The 21,422-nt window shown below is 23.1% G+C and overlaps 1 protein-coding gene across 1 annotated transcript in view; it reads right to left on the bottom strand.

Annotated features, from left to right (window-relative positions):
- Nucleotides 1-21,422, bottom strand: part of LOC135929793 (mucin-22-like) — a 52,454-nt gene that overhangs the window by 30,305 nt on the left and 727 nt on the right. Inside the window, exons 3-18 of the mRNA XM_065466515.1 lie at nt 19,833-20,001; nt 18,992-19,045; nt 17,322-17,375; nt 16,816-16,869; nt 16,391-16,447; nt 15,941-15,991; nt 15,280-15,333; nt 15,137-15,208; nt 12,673-12,723; nt 9,872-9,922; nt 8,624-8,714; nt 6,198-6,393; nt 3,948-4,064; nt 3,647-3,797; nt 2,060-2,101; nt 331-366 (exon numbers count right to left, since the gene is read on the bottom strand). Of these exons, the coding sequence (XP_065322587.1) occupies nt 331-366; nt 2,060-2,101; nt 3,647-3,797; nt 3,948-4,064; nt 6,198-6,393; nt 8,624-8,714; nt 9,872-9,922; nt 12,673-12,723; nt 15,137-15,208; nt 15,280-15,333; nt 15,941-15,991; nt 16,391-16,447; nt 16,816-16,869; nt 17,322-17,375; nt 18,992-19,045; nt 19,833-20,001 (1,300 nt within the window). The remainder of the gene's footprint in view (nt 1-330; nt 367-2,059; nt 2,102-3,646; nt 3,798-3,947; nt 4,065-6,197; nt 6,394-8,623; nt 8,715-9,871; nt 9,923-12,672; nt 12,724-15,136; nt 15,209-15,279; nt 15,334-15,940; nt 15,992-16,390; nt 16,448-16,815; nt 16,870-17,321; nt 17,376-18,991; nt 19,046-19,832; nt 20,002-21,422) is intronic.

The following is a 21,422-nucleotide window of genomic DNA, read 5'->3' as shown; positions in this document are numbered from 1 at the left end:
CGCATTAATTCTTAACTTACCTATTTCTTTCACAGTTTTTAAAATCAACTCTTATACCCAGCCAAGCCCAAAAAATCCGCAAAATTTTCTTGTAACAGGAATTAATGTAATTAAATGTACACGGCTAAGATATATTTCCAACATTAGCAATCAATTACTTTAATAACATTAATTCTTAAAATCGGGGGAGAAATTCCTAGCTAAAAAGATCTAAGACCAGGTTACAAGTAAAAATATTGGACAAATAGTCAAAAGCTCTAAAAATAGGTATAAATTTATTTATTTTAGATATGATAATAAATTTAAAAATTAAACAAGATTCGGAAATACTTGATTCTCCAGATGATTCATATTCAATGGTACTATCTATTTATAAATAAAAATTAAAAATATTATTTAGTATAATTATATATGATATATAAATTTTGCAGAAATTTTAATCATTTTTTCCACATTGCAAAATATTTCTCAGAGCACCAGTAAGGATGGAATTGGTGTATTCAAGGAAGAAAGAGGCGAATATTTCATCATTAACCAATTCGCCAGTTTTCGTAAATATCATTTTAAATAGTGTTTTACATTTTTGCAAAATAGTCATAACTTATTTTTTTTGGAATTAAACTGTTGCCAAAATTAACTAGGTATTTTTAAAAATATTTATATGTATGTATAAATATAATCAAATTATATTTTTTTTATTTTATAATAAATTAATTTTAAACATTCTCCTAACTGTCCTTAAAAAAGTTAATATCCCATGCTCTCTCGAACCAATGAACTTTTAAATAAAATAACCCTATGCTCGGGTGATATTTTCTATCCCATGAACGAACGGTCTCCCGTTGACCTGGAACTACACTTTGTCGAATTTATAACGACGTCTAACCGCTCATTGCGGGAAAAACAGATTACAAGCCATTCCAACGAAGTATACAAAATCTTAAGCATTCACTTCTCTCAATGTACCTTCCTTTTTTCAAGTTCTTTTTAATAAAATTTTTATATATTTATTTTTTCATATAATTTTTACTATATTTTTATTTGTTTTATTTTATAATATTTCATTTTGATATCATTAAAGATGTATTTTATATATAAATATTCACAGAGTTAATTATTTTTTGGCAAAATAAAATCTAAGGAATGGAAAAAAAATGATTAAATGTCTGATTCTGTATGTGTGACTTTTTTCATATATAATTTTGAATTGATAATTGATCAGACCTATGTATCTGTCAGATACAGAATATAATATGAATTCTGATTCGTCACTCAGTGACGTTGAGATTTAAATGATTCAGTTAGAAGAAATAGAAATTTACCACCCCTTCTAAAACTTTTACCAAAACAACGTAATTAAATGCAAAAATTTGGATTTCACAAATCCATTATTTTAAACTGACTGGCCGTGGATAAGGAAAGAAAAAAATTTATCAAAAAAATGGAAATTTTAATAATAAACACTCGAATGTCTTAAGGCGATCCTGAAACAATTGAATCACTCACACCCCTAAACCAACATCATTTGATTATATAATTTTGACCTAAAACGACAATATTTATTGTTTACATAATGAACATAATAGAAAATTTTATACAATCCAATAATAATACATTATTTTTATTTGGTGATCTCAGATTTAAAATACTTCTTATCAAATATAATATTAATTCAGCTAATAAAAAATTTGTGCCAACATTTCCCTCTCCCCTCCAATGAATTATTTTATATTTCAGTATAAGCAATATTTTTTTTATATAATTTATATTTTTTTTAAATAAAAGCTATAATGTGATAAACGAGTTTTCCCCTAAATTTCTTTTAAAAACATAGTCCTGCCAAAAGTCTTTCAAAGCGAAAAAAACCACCCAAACTCTTTCCACTTTAAAAATCCTAAATATATCCATTGTGTATAAAACAACTCATTTTATTTATAAGCACAAATATTTAAGAATTCTAATTATTAGTAGTTAAGATAGGGCACTTTATTATTATCTATAACTTTATCATTATTTAGATATATTAGCTATATAAACGTTGGTTTTATAATTTACTAACCAATCGAAGTTGTAGTAAGTTCAGAAGTATAATCCGTTGAACCTTTATTGTAAAAAAATATAATTAAAAAATTAAATCTTGATTATTTCGGATATTTATTAATTAAAATAAGGTATTGCCATTTCTCAAATTAAACTTAACTTGTTAAAATTGCCATTAGCCTTAAATTTTTAATAAATATTTTGGCACTTAACTGTACTCTAAATAAAATTTGAATAAAAGATATCAAGAGTTAGAATATTGTATCTTTTAAAATAAGAATTCATGTAATATTTGGATATGAAAACTATTTTTTTTTAACCCAAACGGGCCTGGGTAGCATTACGTGTTCTAATTTTTTTACTCATTTGCGATTTAAATAAAATTTTATGTAATTACTAATTTATCAATTTAAATTTTAAAATATCTGACGCCAGAAAAAAATTATTCCTGTATAATTTAAATTCTATATTCATCAAACAACAAGATTGATTCAAGATATCATATTTTGGATTGTATTGATTTAGCAATCAGTAGATGCCCGAAATTCCAAACTCCAGATATCTTAGATCTGTAATTCGGATGATAAATATATTCATGTTGAGCAGAGAGATTTTAATGATTGTTGTAAAAATGATAAAATATATGATAAAGACAAACATAAAACTTTGAAATTTGATAAGCCTATTGATATGTGAAATGGGAAATGAGAAATAATTTTCGATTCTTATTTAAAAGAATAAAGGAAAATGAGCTCAAATCGTTTTATTTTATTTAGATTTGATAGAAATTTTAAAAGTTTTTTAAGATTATTCAAAAGATTATTAATTTTTTATCCACAAAAAAAAGAATGCATGCTAAAATACGCTTTGTTTTACAGTGATATCTAATCATTTGATCGTCAGTGATAATGTTAATTATCATATTTTTCCTAAAATAAAACATATATTAAGTAATCAATTTTATCAAATATTTAAAAATTATAGATTCCACACTCCGTCCTAGCTAAAGAAATATCAACTAATTTTCTCTTTTACTAATTTTATGGATTAATGTTATCAAATGCATGTGTCTAAATTTATTATGAAAATTAGTAATATTAAGGGAAAATAACATTAATTAACAAATTCAAAAAGAAAATTCTTAGTGAATCTTATTGTGCTAGTACAAAGTAACAACGGCATGTAACGATTATAAAAATATACCGCATATATATAAAAAAATTTTAAAAAAAACTTAATAAAAATTAAATTTAAAAAAATTAAGAGATCGGACTTGCATTGCTATATGGAAACATGGATAACAATGCAATAACTTCGATGAATAGCCAATGTAATGGCTTGTTTGAAATAGAAGATTATTTTAGAAAAATTATTTCATAGTAATATTTTATTCAATATAAAAATATTTTATTCAATATAAAAATATCATTTTTTATTTTTAGCATTAATGGGAGGTGTTAATGATATATTGTAGAATCGCCTTAAATAATTAATAGAGCTACATAAGAAAATTACGGTTAAGAATTTATTTTTTTTAATATCATAGAATAAAATAGCATTAATTTAAAATAAAGCTTTGAAATATTTATCAATTAAATTTGCTAACCTTGGCATGTATGTAACAACATGTTGCTTTTATGTTTAGTTCCTTGAACCTCAAAATCTCCAGAAATCCGTAAGATGAAAGAATTATTATAGAATTTTTGAATGTCATTAGATTCTACGATAATTCGGTCTTCTTGTTGTTTTAAAATGATCTAATAAAACATTAATTATATTCAAGAGTTTTGAAATTTTATATTAGACTAGTATTTTAAACTAATTAAATAAAGTTGCAATCCCTTCTCTATTAACGTTATCTTTTCTTAAATATATAAATTGGAAATATAAAATCATAATTTAATTACTTCACTATTAGTAGCAGTGGTGGGCAACGTGCACATAATATTGTCTTCGATATTTTTAACATTGTAATAACATATTGAAAATTGAGTATTGGAAGAGTTTCTTTGAATTGTTCTCAACTAGCAAGGATTGAATAAATAAATTAGAATTAAAATATCTCACAATAAATAATTATCAAAGATCCTACCATAAGTTTATTATATTTTATCTTATAATTTTATTTAACCAAATTTTAAAAATAAAAACAAACATTGTTTATCCTGGCTGGAGTACTTGATAAAAAAAATATATTTATCCTCTAGTTTATATTTTATGGCTCTTTTCTTCCTTGACCTTATATATTTTGTAAATATATTCCACCTTACACCCTTTTACCAAAAAATTATATCCTACTAATCGGCACTTTTAGAAATTAATATTTTAATAGCGACAAATTTTTGGATGATTTGCATCCAAACCCTGTTTTGCCTTGGCTTCAGCCGAGTCCCTTCTATAAAAAATATTATATATTATTGATTTTTCCATGCTTCTCTTTATATCATCTTCGTTAACGTTAGCTGAACAATCGGAAATGCTAATTCTAAAAGATGTCATTGTTTTATTCTTTATTAGTGTTAGTGTCAGACCGTAACTAGTATAGTAGCCAGTATAAATGGAAAAATTATTAGTAACAAAATTTTTTCCAGCGTTACGATTAAAAAGCGAGTAAAGGCATTATTCTGAAATTTTATGAATGATTAATGCTCAATTGTAAATAAATATAATCTGTTTAGAAGACATAAAAAGAGAAAAAAATTGCATTATTTAAAAAAATCAATCTATCCGGTGTGTTCTAATATTTAGTACCTGAGAGCCACAAAAGGAAACTGAGTTATAAACAAAAGGAAAACTACAGTTTTTTGGAAATATACCAAACCATTAAAATATTTTATTCTGATTGGTAGATGGTTTGAAAGGGAAGAGAATTATTGGTAAAAAATAAAAAATTATCAAAATTAGCATCAAGCCAGAACGAAGAATATAGAAGTTATAAGTATCTGGTTTGCGTTATGATCTAGTGTCTTACTTCTTTAATCAATTTTGTCAGCCACAAAAAAAGTAGTCAAATTAAGAACCAATCAAAAGATATGGAAGCATTATCTCTGATATTTATATGAATAATTAGTGTGCATTTTATATTTTTAGAGCTTTAACTCGTTTAATAGATAGTTTAAAGATTAACATTGTTGGCAAAATATAAATAAATTGACAAGTTTGACATCATTTTAGAATAAAAATTATTGAAGTAATGAATTATATAAAGCATGATTAGAAGCTACTAATTCAACAATCTGTTTTTCTAATCAATAAATAAAAACCAGTTATAAGAGAAACAAAAACTACGACACGCTTTAGGCTGAGTCTTAAATATCAAATTTTAAATTACGATGCAAAAGGAAATCACGTGTAAATATTTAAAGTTTTTCCCCTATTCAAAATATTTAGAATCTTATGATTCTATGATTTTTTTAGATGTTGATTGTTCTTTTCAGTTTATTTAATTGATATTTAACATATTATTATTAAATTAATTTAAAAAAATAAAAATCTGAATTTATGGGCGCCCATCCCCTGTCTACGCCCAATGTTTAAATAATATTTGAAGCTAATACAAATAAATAGCTAGATAGCCACTTAAATCTTTTTTCAAATATTATTTGTGCGGGGTGTAGGATCTATGATCAATAATAAATATTAATCTTATGATATAAAGTAATATCACCTCAAATTGTTATATACTAATGTTTTGTAATAAATTGACAATAAAAATATAATCCCCAAAATCTGAATAAGTAATTAAATACACTATTCGACCAGCATTTCAAATTTTTTTTGTTTATGACGAAAAAAATAAGGTTATTTATAACAAATAAAATGACTTATATTATTGCTTCATTTTATTACTAATTCTTCATTTTGGGGCATTTAAGACAATCATATTTACATTCTTAATTCCTAAATTAAAAGTGATAATCAAAAAATATAGGGAAATATATTTTGAAATAGACTAAAAATGGAAAGGGAAAAGATATGTATAAATCTCATTTCATCATTTCATGCATTCAATATTGGTTTAAAACAATAAATGTCGATTTTTTTTTAATCGTTCATAATTTTGGAGACATAATTTCGGTTGTTTGAAAATAATTTAGAAATGAAAAACCTAAAAAGTGGGTATGTTAATATATCCATAAAAAATTTGTATATATTACATTGCTATCGAAGTTGATAATGGAATCGATTCCTAGAATGCTAATTGCCATGTAAAATTGATCTTGTGTAGTCAAACTGACCGAGCCTTTATAACAGGTCATCTCTTCCTCGTGGCAGTCCTTTCTTTTATAAATATCTTCTCCATCTATGGACCAAATAATCTCATTACCATTCCTTAACAATTGAACTCGGGGTCTGATATTTTTTTAAATTTTATAAATAATTCATTATTCAAGTTAGATAAATATTTGCTTTAGTTAAAGAGTTGCGACGACAATGCTCTAAAATTAATTTAGAGGGTTTATTAAAGTGACATCAAATAATTTATTCACTTTAGCCAAAGATCACCTCTAAAAGATTTCACCTAAGCTATTTTAATAGTAATAGTTTAATTCTATCATTTTGAAGATATAACAAATATAAAATTATTTGAATTGTTATTTTAATATTCTCAAATCTTCTTAAAGCTGCTTATTAAATTTGTTATGGAATGACTCTAACCATACGCGTAAGCAGGAATTTGGTCTGGGTGAGGGGCGGGGTGGATAATAAATTTTTTAATGAAATATTATTGTTATTTAAAAATATCAAGCATAAATTTATTAGGACTAATAACTATTTCTAATACACAATTTCAATTATATGAATTATAAAAAAATTATATATATAAACCGGCACATAAAAAACTATAAAATAAATGTGAATTAAAAAATATAAAGTGAATTTAACCACCATATGAATCACTTAAATGACCCAAAATAGAAATTTGAATTTTTTGAGCCTTTAAAATTTATATATAAAGTAAAAAATTTTAATGTTGGAAATATAAATATTAATACCGTTGGGATTGAGCTAATTTTTCAATTACTCATCCTTGCTTGGCGTCAAATGCCTATAAATATTTAAAAGATCCAAACCATTCAATTCATTTTCAGAAGTTGTACTTCTTAGGTATGTTTTCAGAGAACTGCAGGCCCGGTTCCCGGGCCGGACCGTATTTTAATTTTTTAAATACACCCGGGCAGTGTCTAAATTTTTTTTTAAAAAAAAACACTCGGGCTGGGCCGAATTTTTTTAAAAAAAAAATTATCCGGTTCCGGCTATATATTTTAAAACCAAATATTTGAAATTATATAAAAATCAAAAATAAATATAATTTATTTAAAAATATCCAGGCCGGGCCCTGCAAATTGTATCTCTGCAGGGCTCTGTTATTCTTCTTAAAAAGAGAATGTTCTCTCATTAGTTTACTAATGGGAAGAGTTTTCTAATATGTATATATAATCATTTTAATACATTGGGAATAAAATCTAAAATGTGTTTGAAATTATACAAAGCATCCATAGCATTTTTTGGGACTATATCTTAGTTAATCTTTTAAACATAGTTATTTAGCTAATAAGGCATCAAACAAATATTTTTTTTTTCTATCACCATCTGTAAAAGATTGGGAAGGCTTTTGTGGAAGTAATATCTGCAGATTGGTAAGTGCTGCATGATGAATTAAAAACCATTCATTTATTTGGATTATAGTTTTATAATACTTTTCTACTGACCCTATACTAATGTTTTGACGATGAGCTTGCCTTGCTTCAAATCGAGTGAGGCAAATATTAAACACTTATAGCTCTCCTTTACTCAACAATTACATAAAAATTGAAATTCTTCAACAACATTAGCCCTAATTTCCTTGAGTTCTAATAAAATTCACTCCGCTATTCTCATCTTCGTAATCAAGTCAATGCCATGTTTTTAAAAAGTATTACATAAAATAGTTGTATAATTAAATAATACATTCTAATGAAAAAAAAATTGAAATAAGTATTGAATCCAATAATTTTCTTGCTTCTGAGAAAATATTTCTTTCAGGCCATGTGATATTTCAGTAATAGCATTAATAATCGGCTCTTCTAACTCCATAAATGATGGCTGAGACTCCATCTCGTTGGACAAGCTTGCACTTTCTTTCTCCCTGTTAGACAAGGAGTTTCAGAAAAATTATATTTGACTAGAAATATAAAAATGGTAGATAAATATTACGCCACTAGAAATTTGAAAATTATAGGTATATATTATGCCAATGAAAACTTGAAATCGAAATTAATAAATAAAATAACTTAATAGATGAATGTGAAATAAATGTAATTAAATATATATTTAACATGAGATAGGAATAAATATTAACAAATAAATATTAATTTAAACATTAATATTTTTGAAAAATATATCCGGCATCTGCATTTTTGCCCCCCCCCGCTTCGTACGCCAATGACTCTAACTGAGAAGTACATTATAAAATTTAGAGCAGATATATTATTAAATTTAAAAATATTATTGATTTTATTCAAGGAATTAGAAAATTAAAATATTTGACGGGCTGTATTTAAATTGATAAGTATTAATTAATAAATAAGAAAAATTATACATTGAATCAGAAATCTGAATCGAAGGAAAAATCTCCTTTGGATCATATTGACCACTCTTGATAACTTTTTGACATAATTCGTCTCTCCATGCTGAAGAAAAGAATAAAATATAATTAATCTTTAAATACTGAATTTTTGCAAATCTATATTAATCGTTTTATTATAACATTCATAATCAATATTTGTCGATACTTCAATAAAAAATTAGGAATTTTTAAAAAAGGTGTATTTTTTAAAATAATAAGTTAAACTTCTATTAATAAATTGATAGTTTGATAATGATCGATTTCAATAAATTTTTGTTTCGAAAATTTTATTCATCATGAAATAAATATAATTTATATTCACTTTTTGTGGGGATACTTTTATCAGTTGTGGCTATATTGTTGCATTAATATAAATGATTATATATTGATTTCTAAAAATGAGGCATATAATAAATTTTTTTAACGGCATAATAAAATGATAATATTCGAATAACAATAATAATTTTATTCAATGTTATATTTTATTTTGAATATAACGATATCTAACGCCAGATTGGACTTTAATAAAATTAAAGAATATTTAACAAATTTTTTAAAAAACATTTATGAGATTTAAATTAAAGGGTTATACCGATAACTAGTTTTTTTATAAGATTACTCCTGAAGTTCGATACCATTTATATTTAAAAATTTAATCCAAAAAAATATGCATTTCAATTAATATAACATTTTAAAATGGCTATTTACTTTACCTAATAACTTTAGTATATTAAACACAATTCGAAGTAATTCAAAATCATAAAAAATAAAATTTGGTAACATCGTATGAGCTATAGGATCGGGCATAAATATTGCAATGTAAAAGAACCCTGGGAATTTTATAAGCAGGACAATCAAATTTTATAATGTATTGATATGAAAAACAGATTATCGTTATAGTAAATAAATTGATCGAGAGGTTTTCAGACCAGAAAAAGATCTTCCGTTGTAGAAGGAGTAAGATTCGGCAAAATTCGAGATCTCAACTTTGTCTGTTTGAAATTTTTAAGTTTGAAGTTCCTCCTACATGAGTCTTTTAAGTATTTTGTATTTATTCAATGCTAGGGTCAAATGATTCTTCAAAATCACTTTATAATTGGTGTTTTTTTTAACAACTAAATTTTTAGCTTATATTTACATTTCTTTTCATAATATTTTACCGATTCTTAAATTTAAAAAATTAGTTCAAATTAATCATATTATTAGGTAATATGAAATAACCAGATCCTGAAATAGTTAATTTACCAGATGATCCAGCTTTAGTAGTACTATCTATTGATATATAAATAATTATTAAAACATATCATTATCATAAAATTAAAATAAGAGAAATAAATAAATCATTTTAAACATCAATAACATCATAATTTATCTATTTTTTTTTATATTTATGTTTTTCTTATAAAAGCAAAAAGACAGTAGTTAATGAAATCGTAAATAGAACCTAAAAGCGATTGATAAAAATTATTATAATTATTTTATTTAATATAGTTTTTATATAAATTTTATTTTGCAAATAGTTTACATGTTATTTTAAATATATATAATTTTTTAAAAAATAAAAGAAGTGAGATGATTTAAAATTTTTAATTTATATTGTTTTATTTTATAATGAAAATAAACTTATTTATTTGATGTTTTTTTAATAAAAAAAATAATATGCTGCTATTATAAAAATGTAATATTCTTTTTAATATAATTTATTAGTGATTTTCACAATCTTCTTTGTAAATACATCTTTTATTGAGGTATTATATTGTAAATTTTATTAGATAAAAAAACATTAGGTGAAATCTTATATAATTTTTTTTGCTCAATTTTGTAAAATTATCTATTTTTTTATTAAATGAGTTGTTTCTTTTTAAATAATTTTTTTTAAATATTTATATTAAACTTTTTTGATGTTATTTTATATGATCTTTTTAAGGATAATATTTTAATGTGACAATTGTCATAATCGTTATTTTTAAATTTTTTTGAATTTTTTTGACAAAAATAGACTAAAATAAGTATTGATAACATGTTTAAATAAAAATTTAGTGAAGATGTACCATAGAAAAGTGACAATTGTCATAATCGTAGTTTTTAAAGTTCTTTGAATTTTTTTGACGAAAATATGTTAAAATAAGTATTGATAACATGTTTAAATAAAATTTAGTGAAGATGTACCATAGATAGGTGACAATTGTCATATTCGTAGTTTTTAAAGTTTTTTGAAGTAAATAGGCTAAAACAAGTATTGATAACATATTTAACATAAAACAACATTAAAAAAATCCAGGACGGGCCGGCCCTGAATATATAATAAAAATCCTGGCCAGGCCTAATTTTTTTTTTGAAGAAAAGAGCCGGGACGAAATTTTTATATTTTAAAAATTAGGGTCATGCAAATAACACCTCTACTGCTATCTCATAAATTAATTATTTACAAAAACCACAGTTAAAAATTTCTAAACAACACATAATATGAATAAAAATCACCTTTAAAAATATTTAATAAAAAAAATTTATTAATATTTACATCAAATTTTATGAAAAAATAGGAAAAAAAATGTCGAGTTAATAATTGATTATTCTTCAATCAAATTATCTTTAGCTTAAAAAAAAAAAATATTTGTATTTTAATTTCTTAACCTATAAAATTAATTATAGCACTAATTTTAACCTATTTGCTTCAAAAAACTTAAAAATAACGATTATGATAATTGTCGCTTAAAATTTTTATTTAAACATGTTATCAATACTTATTTTAACATATTCTTGTCAATAAAATTCAAAAAACTTTAAAAATAATGATTATGACAATTGTCATTTTTCTACGGCACATCTTCACTAAATTTTATTTAAACATGTTATCAATACTTATTTTAACATATTTTCGTCAAAAAATTCAAAAAACTTTAAAAATAACGATTATGACAATTGTCACTTTTCTATGGTACATCTTCACTAAATTTTTATTTAAACATGTTATCAATACTTATTTTAATCTATTTTCGTCAAAAAATTTTAAAAATAACGATTATGACAATTGTCACATTAAAATATTATCCTTAAAAAGATCATATAAAATAACATCAAAAAAGTTTAATATAAATATTTTTAAAAAATTATTTTAAAAAAAACACCTCATTTAATAAAAAAAACAAGATAATTTTACAAAATTGAGCAAAAAAAATTATATAAGATTTCACCTAAAAGATTGTTTTTTTATCTAATAAAATTTACAATATAATTCCTCAATAAAAGATGTATTTACAAAGAAGATTGTGAAAATCACTAATAAATTATATTAAAAAGAATATTACATTTTTACAATAGCAGCATATTATTTTTTTTTATTAAAAAAAACATCAAATAAATAAATTTATTTTCATTTCAAAATAAAACAATATAAATAAAAAATATTAAATCATATTATGTTTTTTGTTGATAATAATAAAATATTTACATTAAATATAAATAAAATAAATTGTTTTACTAAAATAAATAAATAATAATTAATGCTAGGCATCGATGCAGAATTTTTGACTAATTTATTTTAGCCAATTTTTAGGCTTAGTTCATTTTTAGGCTAAGCCGATTTTTAGGCTTAGCCGATTATTAGGCTTAGCCGATTATTAGGCTTAGCCGATTATTAGGCTTAGGCGTAGTTTTTAGCCGATTACGCAACACGCTGCGTGATATACTTTTTATATTTAAATTGAATAAAATTTATATATATATTTAATTAAAGTTCATGAAATGTTTATTAAATTTATATGCCTTTTATAGTTTTGTTAAATGATTCGATTTGAGCCCATTTTTAAAAACGCCTAACTGGTTATTTATACAGAAAAATTATTTTGAGGAGTTGTCCAAACTTTGGCGCTATCTATGAACAAAATCGTCAGGCTTGCCCTAATAATTATTCTGGTAAAATATTGAGTTAGCCATATATAAAAATAGGCTCAAATCGAGCCGTTTAACAACATTAGCATAAATTTTCTTTTAATATATCATAATAAATATAAAAATCAAACCAGTTCCGGAAACAGTTGATTCTCCCGATGATTCTGGTTTAAGTGTATTATCTATTAATGTATAAGTAAAAATTAAGATTGTTAGTATATAATATGGTAAAAATTATAAACTTTGCAAAGATTATTTAACATAATTTTTTGTATTCTAAAAAATCCCTAGAGCACCAAAAGGATATAATTGGTTAGCCAAAGGAGCAGAAATTTCCTACTTAACAAATTTGTCAGTATTAGTAAATAATATTTAAGCTAATAGAAAATTTTCCCAACATATCCTCTCACTCCCTTTTCCAAAAAAAAAATAATAGTTTTTAAATACTGCTAGAAACTTCTGAGAAAAGAGAGGGCTGAAACTATCTAAAAGAATGCATAGCAAAAAAGCATCTGAAAATCTGTCTTTTTAAATCTTGAATATGTCTAGCTAAGAACTATTTCTGCAGATATAATTAAAATATTTTCAGAGTTAAATATTGTAGGAAATGCAAACAAAATTCAAAGTTTATTGTATCTTTTTTAAATAAAAATTCTCGTCAATGGAATAAATTGTTTAATAATTCTCAATAAGATAAAATTGGTCTATTCCATTTTAAATTAAATAATTTTTTTTAACACGTGTATATAGAAAAGATGCCAAAACTTTAAGTTTTATTATGCAGTAAATCCAGAGAATGCTTAATCCTAAATTCCTTTTGAATTGTTGATAAAATAAATTGTTATAGTTAAATGGTTGAATATAAGGAGTTGTGATATGAATAATTCCTAAGCGGTTCTAATATGTGCAAATTATATTGTTTAATTTTTGTGTGCTTCTTTTTAAAGGATTTGTCTACTGTTCAAATATTTTTAATTTTTTTTGATAACTTTAAATTCAAAATTTAAAGTATGAATAGAACAACCAGAACCACTATTTATTAAAATATTCAGTACTGAAGCAAAATTATGATCTGTGTTCCAAATTTTTATAATATGCAATGGTTATCATTTTATCAGCACTTTTTATCTTTTATAATGGAGCTTTTATTTTGTTTTTAAAATTTTTGTATTTAGCACAGATAACTGCAGATCGTTAGAAAAGCCTAATTTGAATGATTTTGTAAATTCAAGTCTAGATTAAATAACAGGATTATTATCTAATGTACGGTCTTAAATATAAAAATAAACTTCAGTAGAGATTTTTTTAAACAGACTGGAATTGAATTTATTATATCAATTAACTAGTTTTAAAATTATCTGATGGATGATTAAAACATACAAACCTTTTGTATTTTTAAATTTCTTTGTAACAGCAAAATTATTTTAAATTAATAAATTTTAAAATATAGGGATGGGCCAATAAAGCCGGCAACAGCGTTGAGTTAAAAAATATTTTTTAACATCAACCGGGTTTAAGAATGGATTGCTCCAAGCTATCTCAGATTTTACCCATCTTTGATTTAGATACAACTTTTGCTTTATACATTTATGAGAAAATATAATATAATTATAATAACCAAATTCAGAAATAGTTGTGATTTAGTATCAAATGCTATTAAATAAATAGATAAAATTAATTATTTATCTAATTTTTAATAAACTTTTATAAAAAGTAAATAATTTTAGCTACAAAAAAAGATTCTTCAGATGGATTTATAGACCTATTAAATCTCAAATAGAAAAATAAAGTCTTAAATATTAAAGTAGAATGTCCCATACAATAGGTATAATTTCAATTCTTAATAAAATATTTCCTTTTGATAATATATTTGTTTTTAAAACTATTTATCTTTAATATTACAATCTTTTAAATAAGAAAATTATATCTTAATATAAATATAAATATTAATTCGGTACATATATAATCCTAATTAAACAGTTTTAATTATACTTCCTTTCAATATTCGTATCATGCACAATTTTATTTGGTAAGATAATTTATTTTTAGTAAATTATATATATATATAATATATATTTTTATATTTATTAAAGAAACTCTCACAACACTATTTTTCAAAATATGAAGAATTATTAGGTAACACCCAATATTTAAAATATAAAAATTGAATTCTCTTTTTTAGAAAGTTTTGAAAACTTATTCTAAAATATTATAATAGACTGTTACAGCAGTTAATTTTGCTAGAAAATTTTGAATTTAATTATTAACTAAATTGTGTAATTAGTGTATGTTAGATGAGTATAAAAAAATTGTTTTCTTACTAACATTTGAAATTAAAAAATAATTAAAAGTTATTATCCGAATCTCGGGATGAGGAGAAATCTAAAGATGATAATTACATTTTATCAACAAATCATAATAATAATTTTTTTTATTATTCTATATTTATTGGTGCCAAAAAGAGCTCAATTTAAAAATGGATAGATTCGATTTTCACCGATCAAAATGATATTTTTTAAAGAATCTAATTATATTCGTTTTCCAGTTATTCTAAACGAAATGACAAATAATTTTACAATTTATTCCATCTATAACAGGTTTCTATTAGAGCTTTTAGATTTTTATAAAATGTCTTAGGGTCATCTTTTGATTTTGAGAATATCAAACCTTTAAAAAATATCTTGTTTAAGTAATTTATTCAAAAATATACAATATATTATTTTCTAAATATTAATAACCAGATCCGAAAGGAGTTGTTTCTTCAGTTTGTATGACAGTTTTTGTGACATTATCTATTAATAAATAATTTAAATTAAGCAAACAATTTAAGGATATGGTGTCATTTTGTTAGGAAATATTTTTTTAATTAACTATAGTAGTATTATACTGTATTCACAGTTAACGCGGATTCGCACGAAATATATAAAAACACAGCATATTTTATTTACTTAGCCGCGAAATAGAGCTAACGGTGAATGCAAGATTATAGAGGCTTTTTTTACAACAAATAATATTTATAAATTGAGGCCCTCACAAATTAGGGCTTCTTAAATATGAAATTAAATTTAAAAATTTTACTAAAATTTATTAGTAAATATATTTTTAATTATTAGGGGTATATAAAAGATTTTCTATACTAAAATTTATCTATAAATTGAGACTTTTACAAAATATATATACATAAAATCTTCTTCGGGTCGAGGTTTTATTTGATTTTTCAATGTTTCTATAGAGGACTTAAAATTTATAAATGAAATTCAGTTAATACAACTGATTCTATTTTTAATTTGGGAATTCATATTGAATATTACATTTATAAAGTTTTTTTATCTGATTTAAAGTGAAATTTATATAATAAACTTTTATTAAAGAATATGAGTTATATTTAAAAATAATAACCAAATCCGACAGGAGTTGTTTCCTTGGCTATTACACTAATAGTCGTAGAATCTAATGATAAATATAAGAAATAAATTAAATATGATTGTTATTTTGCAATATTTATTATAAACTATATACTACTAATTATAGCAAATTATTATATCGTATTAATAAGAATTGTGAAGTATATTATTTGAGATAGTTTGATACAAGTTTAAAATAATCCACATCTATTCAATAAAAATTAAAAATTTTAGTTTTAAATATAAATATCAATTATTTTTGTCACGAATCTAATTTTATTAATTATACTTCGAGAAACAATTTTTGGATGCGATACAAGAGATGTCGATGGTATAAAAAATTATTTGTGACAATTACACAAAAAAGGGACCACAATTTAAAAATTATCAATAAATTGAAACCCATTAAATACTTTTAAATATGATATTCAATTTAAAATTAAACCAGATACGGAAACCGTTGATTCTCCAGATGATTTGGCTTCAATGGTACTATCTATTCCTATTTAAATAAATTTAAACAATTACTTAATAATCTACTATTATTGGAAATATATTTTAATTAACTATTATTGGTATACAAGAGATTTTAACTATAAATAATATCCATATAAATTGAGGCCTTATTAAATTAAAATAAATTTTTATTTTATCTTCTTTGGGTCCCAGCCATATATGATTTTTTGTTCTGATTTTCAAATAGGAGACTTAAAATTTGCAAGAAATTTAGTTTATAAATAGATTTTTCCAGTTTACTATCGAAATTTAATATTGATCATTACATTTATATAGGTTTTATCTGATTTTCATTTAAACTAATTTAAAACCTTTAATAGGAAATGTGGGTAATATTTATTTTAAAATAATAACCAGATCCGAAGGGAGTTGTTTCCTTGGCTAATACGATAGGTTTAGTTGTATAATCTAGTGACAAAGAAATAAAATTAAATGTCTAAATTTATATTATTTTGTAAATCAGGGTAGATTAAAAAAATATTCATAAACTCAAATACGATCTTATATAAAAATAAACCTCTACACATTTATATATTTTTTAAACCGCCTGGAATTGAATTTGAATTTTATAAATTAACTAGTTCAAAAATTTTCTGACAGATGATTGTCCTTAATCTTTTTAAAATTTTATTGAAACAGCAAAATTATTAAGTATAAATTTTATTTTCAAATCCCTGGATAGGTCAAAAAATAATAATAATCAAACATCGTTGGGTTAAAAAATATTTTTTTTTACTCCGATCGGACCAAAAAAAAAATCATAACTTATCTACGATTTTATTCATTTGTGCTTTTAATTCAACTTTGGCTTATTTTTATGATTAAAAATTTAGGAGAAAATATAATATAAAAATCATAACCAGATCCAGAAATAGTTGTTTTTTGCGATGGGGAGTCAGATTTAGTATCAAATTCTATTGATAAATAAATACAATTTAATAATTGTCTGATATATTATGTATTTAAGTTTAAGTTTTAAAAATAAAATTCTTTTAAAAGGTAAGTTAAATTTTATTAACTTGTAGCAATTTATTTAAAAAAATAGTTTATATGAACTCTGTATTGAAAAGATTTATATTTCTAATAGGTTATATTTTTCTTTTAAATTTTTTCAAAGATTTAAAATAAATTTATCGATTTTTTCCATATAGTAACATTTTATTTATTTTATCCCATGAAAAAATGTTCCTTACATTATATTATAAACACTAATGGATGCAAGAAAATCTTATCAACATATATATAAACTATTTATTAGACAAAATTTCTATAATGAATGAAATGTTCAGATATCCAAAGACACAGAAGAATAAGATTATTTGTGATACTTCATGTGGTACAAGATATAAGAAAATTCAAAAGACATGCCCAACAAGATGGTGACTTCGACATCAAGCTGTTACAGCATTTTATATCTAAAAACGCCTTTCTTGAGTTTAAGTTCGACAACTATTTGCTGTGGAATGTTGTAATAAATTATTGTATTACACAAGAATTTAATGAAATACTTTTCAAAAATATGGTATGGATTTGGTTGAGGTTATGAGAGTCGTGAATATTATTATATTACAACTTAGAAAACTAATGGATCATATCGAAATTCACGAAATTTTGAGATTGCTGACTGAGATCATAGCGAAATAATATAATTTAACAAATCGTTCTAATAATAACGTGTACTCAATTGGGGATTTCATAAATAAACGTTTTCATTCCATTGGATACATTTTTCACTCGAATCAATGTAATTCATCTATGCCTTTAATAAGTTTACAAATACATTATATCCTCTGAACCTATTCGTATCATGCAAATATTCTTGTAAGATAAATATTTATTTGGAGTAAATTCATAATAAATTTTATTTATTAAGAACAATGGCGACATTATATTTTAAAAAATGAAGGATTTTTAGGTAATAACCAATATTTTAAAATATAAGAATTCAATAATCTTTTTTAAAAATCTAAAATACTCATTTGAGTATCTCAAATATTATCAGAGAATATATTATAAGAGTTATTTTTATAATAAATATTTTAGAATTTAATTATTAAATTATTAAATTTAATTATATTTTTAAGGTATGATAGATGAGCATAGAAAAGTTTTCGGGAGAATATAATTAAAAAAATAATAAATAGTTTTATTAGAAGAACTAAAAATGAGGAGAGATAAAATAATGACAACATTTTATCAACAAAATAAATATCGAAATATATATTAGGACCAAATGAAGTTCAATTTTAAATAACTAGATAGATTCCGACTTTTAGGGATCAAAATGTTATCTTCTTTTAAATCTAACTTCCTCAAATCTTAATTTATATGTTTTTTATTTAAACGAAGGGAAAAAATAATATTTACAAATTTTCTATCTATAACAACTTTCCATATTTTATATGAGATCTCTTATTCTTTTAAAAGGTCATTGTGGCAATTTTTTTGTTAAATCAAATCTTTAGAAAATAACAAGTTTAATAATTTATTCGAAAATAATAAATATATGAAATTATTTTCTAAAAGAAACCGTATCCAAAAGGAGTTGTTTCTTCAGTTTGTATGACAGTTTCAGTGGCATTTTCTATTGATAAGTAAAGATTAATGAAAACGATGTCATTTTGCTATTAAATACTTTATAATTATTATTAGTGGTATAAGAAAGGTTTTTAAATATAAATTAAATCCTTAAGAAATGAAAAATATATTTTATTCAATGATCTTTATCTCGTGGTTTAATTACTTTTTTGTGATTATTTTTATTAAATAATATATTTATATAGTGTTTATGATTAAACTAAAATTTATTTACTTAACTTGTAGTAAGAAAAATGGTATAATTTAATTTTAATTATAATAAACCAGATGTATAATTAGTTGCTTTCCTGGATGTTACGAAACTTTTAGTGGAAGTATCAAGTGATATATTAATAAGAAATTTATTATTTATAAAGTATTGTGAATATTTTTAACCCATTTATTTTACTAATTATGAATTTTATTCTACACATCATAATAAAATAATATCATAATTACCTTAGAAAAATAGGGTTAACAAAATAATTTCATAATTACTCAATAACACACTATCCTAGTTTTAGAGTAGATGTCCGCGACATATAAGATTATAAATTTTGAGATAGTTTGATATAAATTTAATAAATTTACATCTTATTTAATATTTTATTAAAACTTTTTATAAGTTTAGATATGTAGGCCATTTTTGTCATGAGTAAATATATTAAATTTATTTTTCTAGTAATATAAACATGTTATTGTATTCTATATAAAATACTGATAACATTTAGTTATTGAATATCAATTTCTACTTTGTTGAAAATAAAAAGTGACTAATTTATAATATAGCATACCTTCGCATATCTTGAAAACAACTTTTAATTTATGCCTGTCTCCACTCAGTTCAAAATCTCCTATTATATAAGTTATAAATGAGTGAGGATAAGTTTTATTATTGAGTATTTTTCCATCGCTATCAATTTCTTCAACACTAACATCAATGTCTTTCTGTACTGCTTCATTCTAAAAGAGTAATATAACGAAAAGAATATTATTTTTGTTTCTAATCATAAAAAGGGAACAAATAGTAGGTATATATTGTATATATATTAGGATCAATACATGCCCTCATTTTCTTTACATTCTAACTTATTTTTGTGAAATAGTATGTTTTTAATATCTATTGTATTATTTAAGATAAATCATTTAAACCAATTTACTAATATTTCTGTAGTATATTAAAGAATAATATGCAAATTAAATTAAAATTATTTTTATATTCTCTAATTTTATCCATTTTCTAAATGAGCTTATAGAAAGTCAGATTATCTTTGCGAAATGGCGCAATCAATTTATATATTATTTGGTTATATATATCAATACCGTTAAAATTTTGGAAAGCATTATTGTCTCCGCTAATATATTAGAGTCAAATTTTATATCAACTACATTATCGAAGCGAGTAGGGAATATATTATCGCTAATATATTACCTCGAATTTATTATCGCGAATATATTTCTTCCAATTCATTATTGAGCATATATCACGAAAGCATATTTCGAATGCAATATCACTAATGTATTATCGCGAATTATCGCAAATGAATAAATGCAATTGCTTAGGAAATGCAATTTGGTAGAGATTAAATTTTAATATTAATCGGACTTTAGACAGTGTTGCTCTGGGATTTGGGATAGGGTCTAAAACAATTTTTAAAAAATCCACTTCAAATTAAATTTTATTAAAATATAGTAAATTCTGGACTTTAATATAATTATCACAAAATAAAAAACATAAATTAGGCTGATTCTCTATTAACTTAAACTTGCTAAATGAGTTAGAATAAAGCACTAGATAATTTAAGAATATCTTTAGAAAATAAAAAATCCAGTGGAACAAATTATGTGACCAATAATTGATAAACTCCTTGTTATAATAAAAATGTACAAGTAGCAAGAATTTTAATAATCGTATCAACCATTTATTAAATATGAACAAATTTAAAAATAAGTGACTAATGCATTTAAGTTAATATATAAGCTATAATGCTTTTGCGATAAGGCATACGGGATATTTTTTATGTGGTAATACTTTACTATAATGCATTGCACTTAAAATTTGCTATAATGTATTGCTGTTGTAATTTGTTATAATACATTAGCTAATCTGTTTTCTGTAATATATTCTCTTTAATACAATCACGATAATAATGTCGCAGTAATACATTTGCTGTAATGCATTCGCGATAATGATTTCTCGGTAATATATTTGTTGCAATGCATTTGCGATGTTTTAGCAGTAATGCATCTGCAGTAATGTATTTACAGTATTGTTTTTATGGTAATGAATTAGCGATAATGCATTTGCTGAAATATCATTTGGTAATAAATCAATTCGCGGAAAATATTTTGCAGTATTGACGTTATACAATATTATTTATACT

This window comes from Gordionus sp. m RMFG-2023, chromosome 1, assembly GCF_954871325.1.
Source record: "Gordionus sp. m RMFG-2023 chromosome 1, tfGorSpeb1-WG-v2, whole genome shotgun sequence".
NCBI lineage: Eukaryota > Metazoa > Nematomorpha > Gordioida > Chordodea > Parachordodidae > Gordionus > Gordionus sp. m RMFG-2023.
Note: the sequence above shows the minus strand (reverse complement) of the source record. Positions and strands in the feature narration are given on the sequence as shown.